This window comes from Scardinius erythrophthalmus (assembly GCF_964197995.2).
Source record: "Scardinius erythrophthalmus genome assembly, chromosome: 18".
In the NCBI taxonomy this organism is placed as follows: Eukaryota; Metazoa; Chordata; class Actinopteri; order Cypriniformes; family Leuciscidae; genus Scardinius; species Scardinius erythrophthalmus.
Genome location: NC_138238.1, coordinates 20,659,052 through 20,680,166, shown reverse-complemented (window position 1 = coordinate 20,680,166; position 21,115 = coordinate 20,659,052). Strand labels below are relative to the sequence as shown.

The 21,115-nt window shown below is 41.5% G+C and overlaps 1 protein-coding gene across 1 annotated transcript in view; it reads left to right on the top strand.

Annotated features, from left to right (window-relative positions):
• The window catches only part of arhgap23b (Rho GTPase activating protein 23b), a gene marked incomplete at both ends in the record, with an annotated part of 96,217 nt that extends 75,492 nt beyond the window's left edge, over positions 1-20,725 (top strand). The window contains 9 exon segments of the mRNA XM_081391947.1: positions 12,475-12,600; positions 17,828-17,869; positions 18,152-18,245; positions 19,124-19,155; positions 19,836-19,907; positions 19,911-20,235; positions 20,238-20,524; positions 20,526-20,610; positions 20,613-20,725. Of these exon segments, the coding sequence (XP_081248073.1) occupies positions 12,475-12,600; positions 17,828-17,869; positions 18,152-18,245; positions 19,124-19,155; positions 19,836-19,907; positions 19,911-20,235; positions 20,238-20,524; positions 20,526-20,610; positions 20,613-20,725 (1,176 nt within the window).
• Between the last annotated feature and the right edge of the window lie 390 nt (positions 20,726-21,115).

Here is a 21,115-nt window from a genome sequence, read left to right as displayed (position 1 = left end):
GCAGTCGATTGCTTTTGTCTGCCCGTTTTCTGGCTGTTCTGTTGTGAATACAGTTGCTGAGCTGCACACGCTTGTCTGCCTCTTTTTTAACCCCCTGAGGTCGGCTGTCGCGCCGGCGCGATAGGCTCGTTTTTTTCCGTATGAGTGCAAAAATAAAATAAAAAAAATATATAAATTTTTATCTTATATGCTTGTGTTATACATCAATCGATCCTGTTTAGTGTGTATTTTTTTGTGTATGCTCATAATAAAAACAAAGTGTTGTGCTTTTTGCCAAATAAAGAAAAATAAACATGATGCGAGTTCTGCCTACTCTCCGTCAGTGAAGTCAATTCTGAAACGCGTCCGAAAATGAACTGTAACTCAGCGAATACTCAGTCAAACAGGCATACAGTCACACAGGCATGAAGCTTGAATTTTCTTCTTTTAAATGAAGTAATTTTTATAAAAAACAAATATTCACAGTTTATGTAATATGTATGCAAAGAGAGAGATGTCAGTCGTTCTCATCTCAGCTAATTAAGTTTTAATGTGCTCCGCCCACGGAGAGCGCGCGCTATTCAAACGCAAATGTGAGGCGATCCAAACAAACCTGTGAAACGCCCACATCAGCTGGATAACACACACCGCGAGTTCACTTTCAGACTTATGTACTTTACGATGCTGTGAGGAATACTACTATCTTGATAATAATCCTGCAAAAATTTACCTCAGAAGTTCTGGAAGTATCATTTCGAGGAGCAAACGGATCCCGCTGAGGAATTAGGTCAGTTCTGTTTGCTTTGTTCTAATCTGAATGAATGAACGCACAGATGCGTGCTGTTGTGGAGCTACTACAGCTGGCAAAAATACTGTTTAAATCTGAATTGCGTTTCTGTGTATGAATGAATGAACGAACGAACGCACAGATGCGTGCTGTTGTGGAGCTACTACAGCTGGCAAAAATACTGTTTAAATAATATGAATCGCGTTTGAATGAATGAACGCAAAGATGCGTGCTGTTGTGGAGCTACTACAGCTGGCAAAAATACTGTTTAAATATGAATTGCGTTTCTGTGTATGAATGAATGAACGAAGGAACGCACAGATACGCGCTGTTGTGGAGCTACTACAGCTGGCAAAAATACTGTTTTAATATGAATCGCGAATACAAAGAAAGATTACACTGGAAATATTGTTACAATTTTAAATGTTGTTGTAATTGTATAACCTTAATTGTATAAAAAAAAAAAAAAAAAAAAAAAAAAAAAATATATATATATATATATATATATATATATATATAAGGATAGATGTAAACAAAATCTTAAAAGGTCATTATAAGTCTTCTCTTTAAATAATTTGATTATGCTTTATTAGTGACACATTTGGGAAGAGAATATATTCCAAATCTGAAAATACAGTATGAGAACAATTAACTGCACAATTACTAGAAATGTTTACCTTGGATATTGTACAATTTGCAAGCAAAATTTGTGGAATAAAACAACAAACCAGTTATATATTGTCCTTGCATTTTTGTGGCTCATTCACACACCTGAATGATAGGCTCATTACGTATGCAGCCTCATTATGCGGGCCCCATTGACTCCACAGGTGTGAATCACGCCCACCCGCATATGGCCTTTCCAAACAAAAAGTGTTTTACAAGATTTAAATCAATGTATTGTGTTATGTGAATGATTAGGCAGGATGATTTTCACATAATTTTGAAGAAAAAATTCTAGGCAACGTCATCCATTAGTCAAAAGTCTTATTTACATATATTTAGAATGTTTTTTATGGCCTTATTTCAGAAACTTTAGTTTTTTGTTTTTGAAAAAACCATGCATAAACATTATTCTATCAAAAATACAAACATGTACATGCAAGTTGTTCACATATTATGGTAGCCCTGTTTGTGCTAAATAGAGTGAATTTACACCTTTGCCATTAATATGTTTATAAGCAACTGAAAAAAGCACAAATGTCAGGGCATGTCAGAACATCTCAAGGACCCCAAAAACCCCTCAGTCCCCAGAGGGTTAATTACAATACGGCTGCATAAACATGGTGTCATGAGGATGCCTAGCGCGTTCGTCCTTAAGTTCACGCTGTAACTGCTGATTCCGATCATTTCTTCGATTATGGATGCTGATAATGCTGCGGCCGCGCCTCGCCCGTCTGGCGGTATACCAGCCCACATCGCGGCTAACATACCTCCGCCGTCACCGATGAACGGATGCTGGAGCGCTAACTGGGACTTATTCAGAGCAGAGTTCGAGGATTATGCGCTGGTCACGCGCCTGGCTGAAAAGAACAGGGAGGTACAAGCTGCCACATTGAGAAGTATGATGGGATCTGAATGCAGACATGTTTACCGGCACAATTTGAATCTCACAGACGTGCAACAGAGAGACATTAAAACCATCCTAGATGCACTGGACGCATACTTCAAGCCTGCTAGGAATGTAATTTATGAGAGGTATGTGTTCGGCTGTTGTAAACAGGAGGAAGGGGAATCCATAGACAATTTTGTGACCAGATTGAGAGAAAAAGCTGCAATTTGTGATTATGGTGGATTGAAGGATGAAATGATTCATGACAAAATCATACTGGGCATTACAAATGAAGGGACCAGACGCAGGTTGCTAAGTGAAAAAACATTAACACTGCTCACAGCCATTGAGATGTGTCGCACAGTTGAACAGACCACTATGCATATGAGAGCGATGGATTGAGCGTGCATACCTCCAGCCGAAACAGTTCACGCTGTTGCTTGGTTTCCAAGCCTAAACAGCGGAAGCAGAGTAATTCACCAAGACTCTTAGACACAAACAAGACATGCCGATACTGTGGTAATGTGCATTCAAGAGGTAGGGATCATTGTCCAGCATACGGCAAAATTGCAGACTCTGTGGAATTGATAATCACTTTGCTAAAGTGTGCCTTAAAAACAAAAGCAAATCTACAGAGGGGAAGCTTCACTGCATGGAATATTCCACGGAGGAGCCGGTTGGGGACAGTGATGAGGATATTTACACAGTTGAGTCCATTAGCACGGTGCACATGAAAGGAAAGAAATGGTTTGTTTCCCTGCGATTGCATGGCAAGTCAGTGCGTTGTCAGTTAGATTCAGGGGCAACATGCAATGTGATGAGCTACAAGGATAAAGTTAAGGTGGCACCGCACACACCACTCCGCCCCAGTAACGTCAAATTACGGCTGTACTCAGGCGAGTCGCTGGACTCCATAGGTGTTTTTGAAACAGAATGTTTGGTCAAAGGAGTGTGATATCAACTGTCATTTGAGATAGTAGTCCACTTCTCTCAGGATCTACTTGTGAACAGCTAGGTCTAATGCAGTTTACAATCCCAGATGACGTGCTCAAAATGGAACATGAACGGTGTAAACCTCTGACTAAGGAACAATTAATTGACACATACAGTGATGTGTTCAACTTGCCTGTGGAATCTCTGCCTGATGAGGTCCACTTTGAGCTGGATACCAGTGTTACACCGGTACAGTGTGCCCCCGGGAATGTTCCAATCACTAGGAAAGCAGCCATCAAAACCCAACTGGATGCGTATCAGGCAGAGGGTCATATTGCAGATGTTACAGAGCCAACAGATTGGATCAGCAACAAGGTGATCGTAAAAAAAAACAGACAAGCTGAGGATTTGCTTGGACCCAAAGTTCCTGAACAAAGCTCTGAAACGCTCTCATTATATAATGCCAACTCTGGAGGATGTGCTATACAAACTGCCTAAAGCAAGGATCTTCACCTTGGCTGATGCCAAACATGCATTCTTACAGTGCAAGCTGGACCAAGAGAGCAGCTTCATGACCACATTCTGGACCCCATGGGGCAGGAAACGGTGGCTAAAGCTCCCATTTGGTGTCTCAGTGGCACCTGAGGTGTATCAGCGGAAACAGCATGAACTGTTAACAGGTTTAAAGGGGATTGAGCCCATCGCTGATGATATTCTTGTCGTTGGCTGCGGTGACACAGACCAGCAAGCTGAAAGTGATCATGATCTCAAGCTTCGGGCCCTGTTGGAGCATTGCAGAGAGGTCAATCTACGACTCTGCTTAAAAAAATTGCAATTCAAGGTCCCTGAAGTGAAGTTCCATGGTCATATCCTTTCATTCACAGGCTTGAAGCCCGACCAAGAGAAGGTGAGGGCTATCATGGACATGCCCAACCCCACAGATGCGAAAGGTATGCAGCGTCTCATCGGCTTTGCTAATTATTTAGCCAAGTTCATGCCCCACTTGTCAACTGTTTGCGAGCCACTTCGGCGTTTGCTCAACAAAAACACACCTTGGCACTGGCTACCCAAACATGACGATGCAGTTCGCAAGCTTAAATCCATGGCCACATCGATGCCTGTGCTGCGCTATTATGATGTTACTAAGCCCATCACAGTACAAAGTGACTCCAGCCAGAGTGGTCTTGGGTGCTGTCTTATGCAAGAAGGACAGCCTGTCGCCTTCGCTTCAAGAGCCCTCACTCCCACAGAAAAAAATTACGCTCAAATCGAGAAAGAGTGTCTCAGTATTGTTTTCGCTTGCCAAAGATTTCACCAGTAACTGTATGGACGAGAGTTGGTCACAGCAGAGACTGACCACAAACCCTTGATCACTATATTCAGCAAACCACTTCTCAGTGCACCCAAGCGACTTCAAAGCATGCTCATGACACTTCAAAACTATAGTCTCAAGGTTGTCTACAAGCCGGGGCCTAAAATGTTCATCAGTGACATGTTGAGCAGGGCTGCTTTTTTTTTTATTTACCAGCGGCACGCCATATGCCATCTGCAGAAAGAGCAAGATGATGTACAACTCATCAACCAAGCAGAATACTTGAATGTAACGGACCAGCGGCTGAAGACAATCAGGGAGCATACTGAAAGGGATGATGCACTACAGGCCCTTAAGGCCACTGTCCTTGCAGGCTGGCCTGATGAGAAAGAAAAAACAACACGCATCATCCAAGAATTCTGGCCTTATCAAGATGAAATTAGTGTGCAAGATGGTATTTTGTACCGTGGACAGAAAGCTATTATCCCCAAGTCACTACGTCCAGAGATGCTCAAGCCATATAGGAGGTGACGCATGTTATCGTCAAGCCCGTGACACACTGAATTGGCCTAGTATGCAAGCAGAAATCAAAGACTTTGTGAATAACTGCTCGACTTGCAATGAATTTGCGCACAACCAACAGAAGGAAACCATGCTATCTCATGACATCCCCAGCAGGCCATGGCAGATCATCAGCATGGACTTGTTTAGTCACCGGCAAAAGGACTATCTTCTAATTGTGGATCATTTCTCCGATTTTTGGGAGATTGAACTGCTTACTGATCTATCTGCAGAGACGGTCATTAAGCGCTGCAAGGCTCAGTTTGCTCGACATGGTCAGCCAGATAGAGTGATCACAGATAATGGCCCTCAGTTTGGTGCTCTGTTTAAGCGTCTTGCCTCCAGCTGGGAATTTGAGCATGTCACTTCTTCACCAAGACATCCAAAATCAAATGTAAAGGCTGAGTCAGCCGTCAAGATTGCTAAGAACCTTCTGCGGAAAGCTATGCACGACAGAACTGACCCTTGGAAAGCAATCCTTCATTGGAGAAACACCCCTACTGAATACATGGACAGTAGCCCTGCACAAAGGTTAATGTCGCGGAGACTGAAAACGTCTCTTCCAGTAACAAACGAGCCAAGTGTTGTAACTGGGGTTGTGGAGCGGCTTCACCACCGAAAGCAGTTGGCAAAATCCTATTATGATAGGTCAGCTCGTGATCTGCCAGATCTGAACATAGGAGAGAGGATCCGCATGAAGCCCCTTCCAGGGGAAAACCCTGCGCTATGGAGGGTCGGAACCTGCCTTCAGAAAGTGGCACCGCGCTCTTATCTTGTGAATTTGGGTGGATCCCTATATAGACGAGACCGAGTGCACCCAAGAACGGCAGAGTCAACCACCACACAAGCATTGGACAGTACTGAACCCGAATTGCCTCTTATGCTGCAAGGGAGTGTTGCAGAGGCCCTTTCATCTGCTGACTCACCTCCTGCGAAGCTCGTGCCACAGGCTTCACTTGGCCCTGTCAAACCCTCATCATCTGATGGACACACTTACACTAGGGCTGGCCGATTGTCCAAGCCACCTAAGAAGCTTGATTTGTAAAAGGTTAGAAATGCTGCTGTGGCAGTTTTTGGAAAGGAAAAGAACAGTTAATGTAACAAGGACTCTATAGTCAGCGATACTGCAGGTCATTAGTGCCTAACTTGAAGTTTATTGCAGTCGCTTTAAATGTTATGTGGCCTAAAGTTTATATAGTATTTATTTACTTCATATTTTAGAAGGGAATTCTTTAGTTCATATTTGTAAAGGGGGATGTTACGGAATGTAATGAATCATGCGATCGGCAGTCGATTGCTTTTGTCTGCCCGTTCTCTGGCTGTTCTGTTGTGAATACAGTTGCTGAGCTGCACTCGCTTGTCTGCCTCTTATTTTATTACAATACGGCTGCATAAACAGAAGCTTCAAAGCGCGTATCGAGTACGCAGCGCAATTTCTCATGAAGCTCCGTGCCAGAGCGCGTGTTGTTTTCAGAGAAACACGTGATCAACGAAAAACGAAAGGTGTGTTCGACATCGGCTGCGGCTGGATGTATCCGATCGGCGAGAGTAGCCGCGTGCAGGCGGGGAGGAGCTGCAAAAGGAGACGTGAAATCGGACACTTTCTGGTTCCCGTAGTGACCGGTCACGTGGTGTTCGCATACTTTACCACAGCTGAAGTGAAATAAATGCAATATTTGCCAAATAATGTTTCAGAGACATTTTCATTCAATACTTTATGTACTGCTTCATATTGCATATGTTTGAACAAGAATTAAGTTCAACATAAGCTACTATCAATGAAGTGGAGTCTAAGTTTTTTAATCAGTTTTAATTTGATAAACATGACACAATATAACATCGCAACTACACGAAAAGAGTGTTTACTGTTATAAAAAAATGATTTGTGAGCTTTAGAGGAACTAAAGGTGTTCGAATAAACACGAAACACATGTGATATTTGTCATGCGGTGAATCCGGCCAATCGTGGAACAGCTGTGTTATCATCAGAGCTCCTGCAGCCCAGTGCAGCCACTCTTGAGAAGCTGCGCTGGCTGAGTTCTCCGGCTACTCTTGAATCGCACTCGCAGTACTTTGATGGCATACGTCACAGTCACGTGGCGTCTGCGCTGGATCAAGCAGGGGGGCAATGTTTCATAAAAAATTGAAGCTTCCTGTTGTGTCATGTACTATAATTCATAATGCTACCTCTAGGGACGTTGTGTTGTAAGAAGAAGTGGGTGAAACAAAGGGAGACAAGAAGAAGTGTGCTTAGTGCTAAACATGTGAAGTTACACCGGTGAGACATACGATTCCGCTGTTGATGCTTTAAAAAAACACTTCATGCCCAAAGTTAATGTTGTCGTGGAGCGGCATACATTCAGAAAAAGAGTACAAGCTTCACACGAAAACATACAACAGTACGTTGGTGCTTTACATGCACTCACCGCTAACTGTGACTTTGGTGATAAAGTGGATGATATGATTCGCGATCAATTGCTGGAATATTTGCACAGTGATGATATTAGACAGAGACTGTTACTCGAGCCGGACCTGACATTACAGAAAGCAACTACCCTTGCAACACAATTAGAAGCCGCGGCTGAGCACGCAAAGAGAATGACGGCCAACAGAGATGCTCCAGTGCGAGCCGTACAAGTCAAGCCACATCATGCAAGAGGGAATCACTGTTTAAGTCCGACTGCTGCCCCCGCTTCTTCGACCCGTAAGTCATGTTTCAGATGCGGTTCAGACAAACACCTAGCTAACTCAGCACAGTGCCCAGCTGCAAAGGTGTTTTGTAAATTATGCAACAAGAAGGCACATTTTGCTCGTGTGTGCCATTCAGCCCCAGCTAGTGATGTGCGCGAGGTGCAAGTGCATGACGTCACAGTGCTGTATCTAGAGAACTCTGCCGAAGTACCAAAGAAACTACATTGCGAAGTGACTGTCAATACTCCTGCTTCACCTAGTACCACAGTACAATTCGTTGTGGATACAGGTTCTTCTGTGTCTATATTGCCTCTTCACATTTATAAACACCACTTCAGTGCCACACAATTATCAACACCTGCCATCCGTCTGGTGACTTATACACAGGAATACATACCTGTACTCGGATGCCTGCAAGCACAAGCGTGTGTATCAAATGCGTCAGCTGCTGCCACATTCTTCGTTCTGGATAAAGGGACTGCTTTGTTAGGCATGGACTTGATTTCTGCCCTAAAACTTCAAATAAATGGTGATAATGTCTGCTCCTCGGTCATGGCCACCAATATCACATCCCTGACAGATACTGAAAGAGGATGTGTAAAAAACTTTGTCCACAAGGCAAAAATTGACCCCACAGTAAAACCTGTGCGTCAGAAATTGCGACGCTTACCTTTTGCAGTCCGAGCGTCTTTTTCAGCTGAATTAGATCGTCTGCTGAGAGCAGGCGTCATCGAACGTGTGGATGCTTCAGCCTGGGTGTCCCCCATCATTGTTACTGGGAAGAAAACAGGTGGGATACGAATGTGTGCCAACTTGAAAGAAGTTAACAAAGCCGTCATTACTGACTGTTATCCATTACCACACATTGATGAAATGCTTACCAGCCTTAGGGGTGCTATAGTATTTACTATTGATCTGGCTAATGCATACTATCAGCTTCCCCTGCATGAGGAGTGTAGAGATATTACAGCTTTTATCACTCATGACGGACTGTTCAGATTTTGCAGGGTTCCCTATGGCCTGGTTTCGGCACCCTCTGCTTTCCAAAAGATGATGGCCACCATCCCGAAGGGTGTACCAGGTGTCAAAAATTACCTGGATGATGTTATCGTGTATGGAGAAAGAAATGAGGAGCATGACTTGAACCTCAGTACTGTGTTGCAGAAATTGAAAGAGTCTGGGCTGGTGTTAAATGATCAAAAATGCAATTTCAAACAGACTTCACTGCAGTTTCTGGGCCATGTAATCAACGCTCATCTAGATGCTGTCCGTGAAGCTCCGCCTCCATCTGATGCAGCATCTCTGCAATCCTTCCTAGGATTAGTGTCCTGGTACTCAAAATTCCTTCCTGGGTTTGCGACAGTTGTTGCCCCAATGCGTGAGTGCGCTAAAGAAAAAGGACAATTTTCTTGGACGCCTGCTGCTCAAAGCAGTTTTGAGAACATTAAACATATGCTTGTGTCCAGTCCGGCCCTTGCCATTTATGACCCCACACTTCATTCAGTCATTTCAACAGATGCCAGTGACTACAGGTTGGGGGCAGTGTTCGCCCAAGTGCAATCAGACGGAACAGAAAAACCAGTGGCTTTTACTTCCCGTACACTCACTGATGCTGAAAAAAAAAAAATTCTATAGTGGAGGAGGCGGCTCTGGCATGTGTGTGGGCTACTGAAAAATGGCGAGCGAACGTACGTGTGGGGCCATCGTTTTACACTTCACACAGATCACCAGGCACTCACCACCTTACTGACTACAAAAGGCATGGGGAGAGCCAGAATGCAGATTGCTCGTTGGGCAGCACGTCTGCTTTGTTTTGACTATGACGTTGTTTATCAGCCGGGTTCCCAGAACCACACAGCAGACTGCTTGTCTCGTCTTCCCATACCGGCACCTGCTGATTCCTCTTCTGATTTAGAGCCTGAAATAGTTGCATTAATTTCCTCAACATTGTGTTCTCTTTCAGTGACTGATTTTGAAACTGTGCTGCTTGTCCTGAACTGGAAAAGCTGCGAAAGCAAATTACACATGGCTGGACACCCTCCATCAAAGCGGTTAGTCAGGACATGATTCCATTCTTCAGAGTGAGAGATGAACTCGCAGTGAAAGATGCTTTCATTTTCAGAGGAACAATGTTGCTAGTTCCTGTGGCCCTGCGACACACTTTGATTTCCTTGGCACACGAGTCTCACCAAGGAGTAGTCCGCACAAAACAGAGGTTGCGGGATCTTTACTGGTGGCCGCAGATGGACTCTCAGGTCCAGTCAACTATCGCTACATGCATTCCCTGCCAGTCCAATGACAAATCTGCTGTGACGCATTCAGCACCTCTGCAGCCAGTTCAGTTTCCTGAGGGTCCGTGGAAAAAACTGGGTCTGGATATAGTCGGACCATTTGAAACAGCCACCCAAGGTTGCAGATATGCTATAACGCTCACAGACTATCATTCCAAGTGGCCTGAGCTTGCATTTGCTAGCAGTGCAACTACTGTGTATCGTTATGGACAATGGTACACAGTTCACCTCAATTGTCTTTGATGAGTTTGTGAAGGAACGAGATATAAAACACATTCTGCATCTAACGGTGCTGTTGAAAGATTTCACCGTGCACTGAAAGGTTGCATCCAGACAGCCATTCAACACTCACAACCATGGAACAGAGATGTTACAGAGTGGCTCCAGGTGTATCGGGCAACCCGTAGGAAGGAAGGAAGGAAGATGCGAACCAAGCTTAACATCCTGCCTTTACATGGGGAGGGAAAATGTGATCTTGCTGCTGTCCGTGAACATGTGAAAAAGAAACAGGACAAAATGAAATTATACACTGATCACAAACGCAGTGCTCGCAATACTCTCTTAGGCGTGGGAGGGAGAGTGAGAATAAGGTGTCCTCGTGCAACCCCAAAAGGTCATCCTAGATTTTCTGCTCCTGTAAGAGTAGAGAAGAGAGTGGAACCCAACACCTTCCTGCTCAGTGATGGGAAAAAGCTGCTCACCTGGCATACTCGCCTGGATTGACTGACTGTGCCAGTAACACATTACAGCAAACACCCAACACTACACACAGTTCTGTGAAAGTCTCGCGTATGAGACGGAAGCCTGTTTGGCACAAGGACTATGAGATACACTAAACAGGACTGTTTTACATCCAAGTTGCACAGGTGTAGCTCTCAATGAGAAAGAAAAAAAAAACGGTTCTGAATGAGTTAATCGCTCTTTGGTTTAAAAAAGTGTTTGAAGTAACAGTAAAGGAATGTTATTAAATATGTTCAAATGTCAACTGACTGCTTTTGCTGACCATTCATGTATTGATGTTATGAGTAACAGAGATGTCACTGTTTTACATGCATTGAATATAATGTACGGACTGTTACGGACTGTTACTGACTGTACGGACTGTTACTGAATAGTTGTCTAGGTTGTCACAGCTACTTTATTCAGAGTACATGTTTTCCTTCTGTTGAGTTAAGAAGAATGTTTTTACAAAGAGTGGAAATGTCATGTACTGCAATTCATAATGCTACCTCTAGGGACGTTGTGTTGTAAGAAGAAGAAGTGGGTGAAACAAAGGGAGAGAAGAAGAAGTGTGCTTAGTGCTAAACATGTGAAGTTACTGTTCGGAATAAAATGAGAGGTCTTGAAGATATACGGTGTCGTGCTTACTACTCATACAAGACCTAACACTTCCCTGGGCGCCACCATTGATTAGCAGACCCTCACCTGCTGTTAGCATTCCATTGACTCCCATTCATTTTGGCGTCACTTTGACAGCGAATAACTTTACATCTGAGGCGTTTAAAGACTCCATTTATCCATTATTTATTTCTAAAGAAACATAAAAATGTATAAAAGGCTCCATTACCTTGTATCTTACGTTATGGCCCCGCAGAAGCAGTTTTTGTAAAAATAGGCTAACGATTGTGTTATAACCATGCGACTCTCTGTCGCACAGTAGAGAAATTACCATATGAACAGGAGGAGAAGCTCGCAGGCAATCGGGGGGACGTGGAGGCAAAATGACAAAATAATTAATCAGAATACTTAGCAAAAGTTGCTCCTGCTCCTAGCTCATGGACACCTCATACCCACACTCTCCATCTCTGCAAGTTTTGGAAGGGAATGATTCAGATTTCTCTTGGCACAGCTACTAGAAGACAGACAGGTTGCTCACATCACATCTACGTTGTCAAGCTCAGTTTGAGTCTGCACAGTACGCTCAGCCATCAGGAAGTGAGAGCTTCTAATTGACTTAACTTTTCTCTGTTGAATCCAATGGGGTCGCTGTGTCCATTTCTTTTACTGTCTATGGGATCAAGTCGGACAAAATTCGGAAAAAAACGCTACAGGTTTTTGGAAGTTTAAATATAGTTTTTAAATATAAATATGCCTATAGCCTAGTTACATGATCATGTATTCTGGCACATAAACAGCATAGAAACCATAAAATAATTAGACCAACATTTACTTGCATCAAGCAACTCTGTGGGAATTTTTATAATTAGTATTAATATAATTGTTACATTTATTTTATTGCTACACTTTAATATGTTAATTATATTATCAGAAAACTTGCATATACATAAAAGTTCCTTAAGAAACACCTACATTGAGGAGTAATTTCTGATAAAAATTTACCCTAAAACTGACTCTCCTTGCTCTCCAGATGGAGCCTAGAAATCTGGCCCTGGTGTTTGGCCCCACACTGGTGCGGACCTCAGAAGACAGCATGACCGACATGGTCACTCACATGCCAGACCGCTACAAGATTACAGAGACTCTTATTTTGCATGTATGTCCCATTCAGATTGATTTTCTCTTCTGATTCCGTGTATCATTCGTTCAGTCGTTTTTTTTATTTAATATTGAAAGTAGAAAAATGAGAAAACGGTTCCTTTTTCGTGTTTTCATTTTTTCCAAAAAACAAAACAAAAAAACGAAAAACAGGAATTCAGCTTGATTTTTCGTTTTTCGTTCTGAGGTATAAAAATGAAGAAACAGCTGGAATATTCGATTTCTACACGTAGACGGGAATGAAACACCCCTTTCCTCTGATTTGTCAGCCGAAGTCATCAGGGCTGCGTTCAGCCCCGACAAAACGTTGCACAATGTTTTTTAAACAGAAACGGTGATGCGTTGAACACACTGTTCTGATGACGCAAGAGTTGCAACTATGGCAGCTGAGAAGGCCATTCTTTGAGTTCTTTGTGAAGAATTTTCGGAGCCTGATGAAGTCGGTATAAATATGTGTTTAAAAATATGCCCGATGTTACAGTTACTGCACTTGCCGCCCAGAACAAAAGAGAACATCCCAATCGAGTGAAGGGATTGCTGAAACTGAAATGGAAGCACACATCTTACCTAATTCAGACTAAAACACATCTATTTAGCTTCACATACTGACTTTATTTGTAGTTCATACTGTTTTAATACCCTGTATTTTCTTTCTCATTTTTAGGAAAAGCACTTAATTACCATTGTTTATTTCTATACCAAATGTCATACACTTGCAATGAAGCTAAAAATATAAACAACTACATCATTATGTTGATATCCTATATTTTTACAATAAATCTTACGACAAACATGTCTTCTAATATCCTCAGTTGTTGCGTATACCGAGCTGCATCGAACACATTTGTAAATTACTTTCCTTGAACCCATTGTGTGAGTTCACTTTAATACCGTGTGCTTTATATACATGTTGCTGCTGATTGGACTGCAGTTCTGACACACCCACCAAACAAGAGAAAACGTATCTCAAACCCTGTTGCACACCGGTGCACGCCGTTTCCAGGAAACATGATGTTCAACCCGGAAACCGTAGCAAAATGCTGCGCACCGTTTTGAACTTGAACATGCCCCGGGTCCGTGTACTTTTTGATCATTTCATTTCCTGTTTGGAATGGAATAACGAGAAATGAAAACCAGCTCATTTATTCGTTTTTTAATTTAGTTTAAAAAACAAAAAATTTGATTTTGGCTCGATTTTAAATTTTTCTTATGTGGTTTACAAATCGTTTTATGGGTTTGATATTTCATTTGCACACGTGGGCGGCGCTGAAACGCCCCTTTCATCTGATTGGTAAAAATGCTCCGCCTTCAGTAGGCTACCAGCTTTTCTTTCTGTCAGGCAGAATAAGAGTCAGTACGAGTGCGACACTGACAAATACACTATAATAAAATAATGTGTGAAACCACAACTCACAGTCGATAAATACTACAGATAGATAGATAGATAGATAGGTTTAAATGTGTTAGGCCTATATAAATTTAGGAACATAACAAGCATTTCAAACTACAATTTGTATTGTTTAAACTAGCCTAAACAGAACTGGAACCTTTGTAAGATATGCGCTTGTCTTCACAAAAACTACATGCTGGGTTTTTAAACATCTCGTGTGGAGAAAATATTGTTTATTCTGGGCAGTATGGCAAGCCATGGCAAAAAGCAGGATAACTTGTAGGCTATAGCCTACTTGAAAGGAAAACAAATTTGCAGAGTAAAAACAGAGTTTGTGTTGTTAAATCATTTTTTTTTTCTAGTAGGCTACATCTTAAAATATATGGATACAGAGATATGGCCTACCTGAATGAAATTCATGCATTTATTTGTCATTTAAACTGATGCAAACAGGGAAAGAGAGTAGAAAAGACTTATTATCCCGTCGCCCCCTCTAGTGGACAGCGTACAGCCTTCATTGCTCAGTTAACGCAAGTCAATGGATTTTTTTGGGAAAGTAAGTCTGACCAGTTAGAAAAGATATAAGCGAGTCAGACCAGTCTGAAGGTCTGAGCTGAGTTTGGTGAAGCATTAAAGTTCTAGGTGAGTCAATTTCTCATAATAATAATAATAATAATAATAATAATAATAATAAATAATAATAATAATAATGTTTAAATATATGCTGGCTTTCTTAAGCCAACATAATAAAGAAAACTCAGAGAAACATCGACCAATTCAGTATGTAATACAATTGTATTAGTTTTATAATAAAACTAATTACATTTTAAAAGTGTGCCGTGCTCTTCAACCGACATGATTTTAATTAATCCCAAACCTGGTAATTTTGTCAGTATTAATGTAGCCTACGTTCACTGATTCTAGCTTCTCTTTTCTGTCTCTTTCTTTTCATGTGAATTGAGTAGGCTACACATGCTTATATTCATAAATTTAAACTTTATTTCTATTCAATTTTCAAAATTATTTATAGCCTACATATGTCACACACGCCTACCTGCCTTTTGATGTAAAGACGATAGTGGTAAATGTTACGGACATAGTACAGTTCAGCCTATTATTGATTGTGCGTAGTTAACAGTGAGTGGTGGTTTCACACATTATTTTATTAAAGTGCATTTGCCAGTGCCGCACTCGTACTGACTCCTATTCTGCCTGACAGAAAGAAAAGCTCGTAGCTTACTGAAGGCGGAGCGGTTTGACCAATCAGATGAAAGCGGCGTTTCAGCGCCGCCCATGTGTGAAAATGAAATATCGAACCCATTAACCGATTTGTAAACCACAAACGAAAAATGAAAAATCAAGCCAAAATCTCATTTTTCGTTTTTTAAACGAAACTAAAAAACAAATAAACGAGCTGGTTTTCATTTCTCGTTATTCCATTCCAAACAGGAACTGAAATGATCAAAACGAACATGGACCAGACCGCTACACGTGGTCACTAGCTCCTAAATCAAAGGAGATGTGGCAATGTTTATCACAAACTTCCAAGATGCCTTGGTCAGCTGTAGTCATCTCAGTTGTGTGGGTTACAGCTATTTTTTCAAGTTCTAAAATGACTCAAAAACAACATAAATGTTAAAAGTCTCGATCAAAATTGACCCTATTTACTTTGTTAGCGTATATTACTAGTCTTGTGGTGAAAAATTAATCCGTGCTAGTTAATACACCAGAAAAAATTGTTTGCCGTCGTAATCTTTAATCAAAGTCTGAAAAGTTACTTCCGGTCTGGAATGGCGTTCCTTCTCTGATGATGTAGGTTTGACGGCTTGGGTTGGGAAACGCTTAACCACTCCCCTCAAACCGTTAGTCTGTTATGAGCGAGAGATGGAGAGGAGGAGCGCTAGAGTAAAACCCTGCCCTCTGTTCAATATTCCTTTTCACTGGGAAATATGTCACAACACTGGAGAAAAGTCGTTTGCAACTTCCGGTTCACAAGGACTTTAAATTTCTCTATGACTGATTGTCATACAAAGCTATATTATGATATAAGCAGGGCTTGACATTAACACCCGCCAACCCGCCAAATGCGGGTGGATTTTGCTCGTGGCGGGTAACATAGTCACTCCAACTAGCCACTTTGGCGGGTTGAATAATTAGTCTTTTCAAAAGGCATCTAAAGTAAGTGTGACACTACAACTCCCATGAGTATTAGGGCTGTCAACGAATATTCTAAATTCGAATATATATTCGAATAGTTTTAAAAAACAGAATTTCGAAGGTGAAAATGAATATTCGAATGTGGAAAAACGCCCGCGGTAGCAGAGGCGCGGCTGTCTGCTTTGCGAGTGGGCGCGCTGCCTGAGGGGTCAGGGTAACAGGAAGAAGCGTTAACGTTAAACAGAAACATTACTAAAGTGTAGGCTACTGTACTGACTGAATAGATATTGCATGAATAAGGTAGGTTAGATACAGCAGTTTCATGCACTGCAGGCTTCACTGGTTTGATTATTTACCGTTTCATGTCAAGGAAAAGTTCCATGTTTACCACAGCACAGCTCGCTCGGAGCGTTCATGTCGGTTCTATGTACTGTAAAACTTCAATTGATGTTAATAATATTTGTTTCAATCACTGAATGAAGCCTGCTATAAGAGTCGCGACCTTAAATTGCTTGCACAAAACTCTTGATCAGCACTCGCTTATTGTTGTTGTTCAAAAACCGTTATGCGCAGAGAGCGTGACGCCTCATTCGCGCCGCAAGACCTCCTTACATTGACTTAACATTGAAATCACTTGCGCCAGACGCTCTATTCGCGTTTGGTGTGAATGCAGCGTGAGGGCGAGAGAGAGAAAGAGTGCCTGCGAGTGCGAGCGAGTGAGCGAGCGAGAGTGAGGTCTGCGGTTTTGGCCATTAGTTGATTTACTTGTTTTTGTGTAGGTAATACGTTGTCAAATATGTTTAAACTTAAATAAACGACCTATACAAGTAGTTATGTCTCTTTGTATTAATTTGTCCTGTTATTAACGTAATGCGCGTCATTGACAACATGCGCAACCAGATGTTCGAATAGTTCGAATATAGGCTATGTGTGTTTTTTTTTAGAGGGAATATTCGTCATTTTTGAGCAATTTTGACAGCCCTAATGACTATTACATGCACACAGTGTTGCCTTGCGCGCTAGTGACCGACAACACAGAAACGAAGAGACCGCTATAGCTGCCCTGCTGGAGTTAGTCGTATGCCGGTGGAGCTATGTGGCGACATATAATACATAAAACATGGTTTTATTTAAAAAAAGGAGCTTTACACACAACCTTATCAGAGCTAATGATAATGACCTGTATTGTTATATATTTATGTAGTCTTGATTTGGGTGTGTACAGTGGTTTTACATTTAAAAGGGTTGTAAATCTAGTTCAAGTAAATTTTAGCACGCCATAGTCAACTTTTATCAGGTAATTTCACAATAACAAAAATGTGTTTAGTAACTTTGGAAAACCACTAGCCACATTGGCTAGTGAGCAAAAAAGTTAATGTCAAGCCCTGTATAAGTCTTGAAACATAGTATGAATCATATGGACCACTTTTATGTTCTTTTTAGTTCTTGACAGACCCATTCCCCATTCAGTTTCATTTTATGGAAAAGAGCAGTCAGTATATTCTATTTGTAAGGGATAATGTACATCCAGCTGGTTGTTATCGTAGAATAAACCTGCTATCTGGCCCTTCCTCCTACCCCTACCCCTCCAACCAAAAGAGAATCGAGACACCAGGGGGTAGACACCTACAAAGGGGTAGAAATGGGACTGGGCTTAAGTACTCTTTCTTTGTTGCAGCATATGTGGTTCTTCAGCGATGAGCAGGAAAAGGATGAGAAGGTACAGACTTTTTTTCCCTAATCATTTTAAATATGTATTAAGCTTAATAAGGGATTTCACACTTGAGATTTCCCCTAAGCAGAGTTTATGACAGTCTTCGGTCTGTCTCATCATTAATTTAACGGGTTAGAATTATGCTTTCAACGCAAACAAAAAATAGTTACTTTAATACAGTTCAGTGGTCAATCATTCTATATTAGCTGAATAAAGTGGTCAGGGTGGACAGGGCACTTAAAAACTCAAATATCAGCCAACATCCATCTGTTTATGTTTCTTCTGCAGACACCAGAGGACCAGCAGAACATACAGCCTGTTCCAAATATCGACCACCTCCTGTCTAACATTGGCAGGACGGTGCTGCTCAGAGACTCCTCGGGTGAGAGATCCTGACATGAAATGAGCTTGTTCGCACAGGTGTATGTTAACCTGTAAAGAAACAAGTTGAGATGTGAAGAGCTTGTTTTAACAAGCTTCATGAAATCCTCCTCCTCATTTGGTATTCTTTTTCTAACTGGGAGATGGTTTTCACTGTAATCTCTATTTACACTTCCCTTAAAAAAATATTTATTTATTTTTTTAAATTTTAAACTCTTACTACACCTGCTCTCTTTCTCTTTACATTCATATCCTATTCTTCTTTTCATCTTTCTCTCTCTGGATTTTTTCTGCATCATTCTACTAGCTGAGCCAATGGATCAAAGTTTGCGGTAGGCACAGGAATAGTTTTTTAATAGTTATTTTACCATCTGTTGCAGCTTATGACAACATGTTTTCATATTCTGATATTCAATTTTGTAATCTTAAACCAAGAAACAGCATCTATTCTTTCAGAAGTGTTTTTAGCTCTTAATGGTGAAGTGTGTAATTTTTAATGTTAAAATATGTTCTCATCTCTGTTTAAGATGCAAAACAGACAAATACAAGACAAATAGGTTGTAAATATGTGGGGTGTAAAATGCTCTGTAGGGCTATTGCTCTGTTGGTTGTAGTATAAAGGCAAAATTAGCTCAACCAAAAGTCTAAGTTTCAGGTGGGACTATCTATCCTAATCAATTAGGGGGACATTTGTTTGAAAACAGGCAGTATCTTAAATTCCATTGGTGACACTAGCAGTGCAGAAATACACATTTCAGACATACTTCACAGATTACACTTCCAAATGTCTCCGTTTATCTTGCTTTAAATTCTCAGATAAAGCTCAGTGTCTAACAATGAGCTCCCTGACTGTATTGTTCCTTTTCCTCCCCTATACAGATTTCAGCACTAGTGACTCAGCTAAATCTAAGGTAAGAGATCAGGGTCTAAAATGAACTTTTGCGAATTGAGAAAATTTACCAGCCCTAAATATGTCCTAATGGGTATTTTGCAGTTATTTTATTATATGTATTTTTTTCTTCTATTTTTAATTATATATTGTTTTATATTAAACAGTGGCATAGCTATTTTTCATTGCAAGTTGTTTAATGCAAAGACCCTTTTTTAATTATTTTTTTTATTTTGGTGGTTTTATTACACATACGGTAGTGCCCAAGTCTAAGACTGTAAGTGAAAACAACTTCTTATTTATAATAGAATTTATAATATAATATTTTTCCATTATAAATTATACTATCAGCATAACAATGAGTAAAAAGTCTAACATAAAAATGAACAGGAATGTCTTAGTATTTTGGAAACCCTTTTGCTTTAATGACAGCAGCACTTGAGATGCATGAGCTCCACAAGTGTCAGACCGGATGATCGTGGAATCCAGCATGATTTCAAAATTATCCAAAGAGCAGATTTATTTAAAATATTTAGAATTCCAGATTTTCATGCCTCCTGGATAAACTTCTGATAACATTTTTTTTTTTTTTTTCACTGAGCGCAAGCTTTCATTAGCTATCATTAGAAGACTTAAGCTTCATCAGAAGAAATGGTGCAACATTTTTTTGAGCTCTGCATTAAAATGCAAGTTTCATCACAGGGAAACTCCACCTCCAAGAAAGACCCAAGTGCCAAAGACTTCCTCCCCCTGTCCATCATATCAGCCGTGACCTGAAAGAGAAAGAAACACCAAAGCACCTTCCCCGAAGGCAGCAGCACTGATGAAGACTCTGAACATGAACCAATCAAAGCCAGCAACTATGAGGAAATGAGTGGCAACAGCAAGGTTCAAGGGGACAGCGAAGCAAGACAAAGTAGACGCCCACCCCGAAAATCAGAAGAAGAGACTGAGGAAGTCAGCGAGACAGAGGGAAAACCAAAACAGGTGGTGGAGGGCCAAGAAGAAGAAAGGGTGACAGAGGAGGAGGAGGAGGACGACGACATTTTGCAGAAGGAACAGGATGAGATAAAAGTGAAGGTTTCTGAGAGAGAACAAACGGCCGGATTCGCTCTCTGCGCTCTCCGAGTTTCCTTTATTCACACCACCACAGTGTGTCGAGGCTCGAAGCTTCATTAAAGCTGACCAAGTCCTCTACCTCCATCTGCTCCAATCCACCACAGCCATTGAATATCACTCGCAGTCTCACATGGAGGAAACTGAGAGAAGAAAGAGTGCGACCTCACTCGCTATATGTAGAGCGGAGCCAGACTGGAGAGGAACAGGCCTCTCACACACACCTGGACTTCTTAAGAGTCAAAGCATCTCTCGTTAGAGGTCAAGAGAAGCAAGAGAAGCCGTCAGGCTGTGTTGGCTGGTTGGAGCAGCAGGGAGCCGTCTCTTCAGCAGGTCTGGATGTGTCAAGAGCAGGTCAACCGAACAGCCCATTGCCTTTGGGGAGCAGGGAGCAAGCAGGCTCAACAGAGACATGCCGCTGGAGACAAGACTGGAAGCGCCACACAGTTCTGGTTAATATACCCTTGGAGGGATGACCAAGCAATAAGACACTATAAAACATGAAACACATAAACAACCCCTTGCCAACTTCAGCTCTTCTCAACTTTAATGCTTTTTTGTCCCCTCACCCCCTCCTGCACAGCCTGGCAGCTAAAGCCACAATGCCACAACCATATGACATAACAGCACTCTCATGATATCAACAAGTGACAAAAGCATTAGTAAGCACAATGTGGCACCTACAAACAGGTGCAGTAAAGTACTTTGAGTGTCTGAGTTTGAAAATGCCATTCAGAGCTTCCACTTTAAGAATACACAGCATAAACATGTAGCAGATTATTTACATTCAGGCTCTTAGTCACAAAATACGTTTTGTGGTAATGACCATCTGACTGTATATTATCCCGCTACACGCTACTCATCAA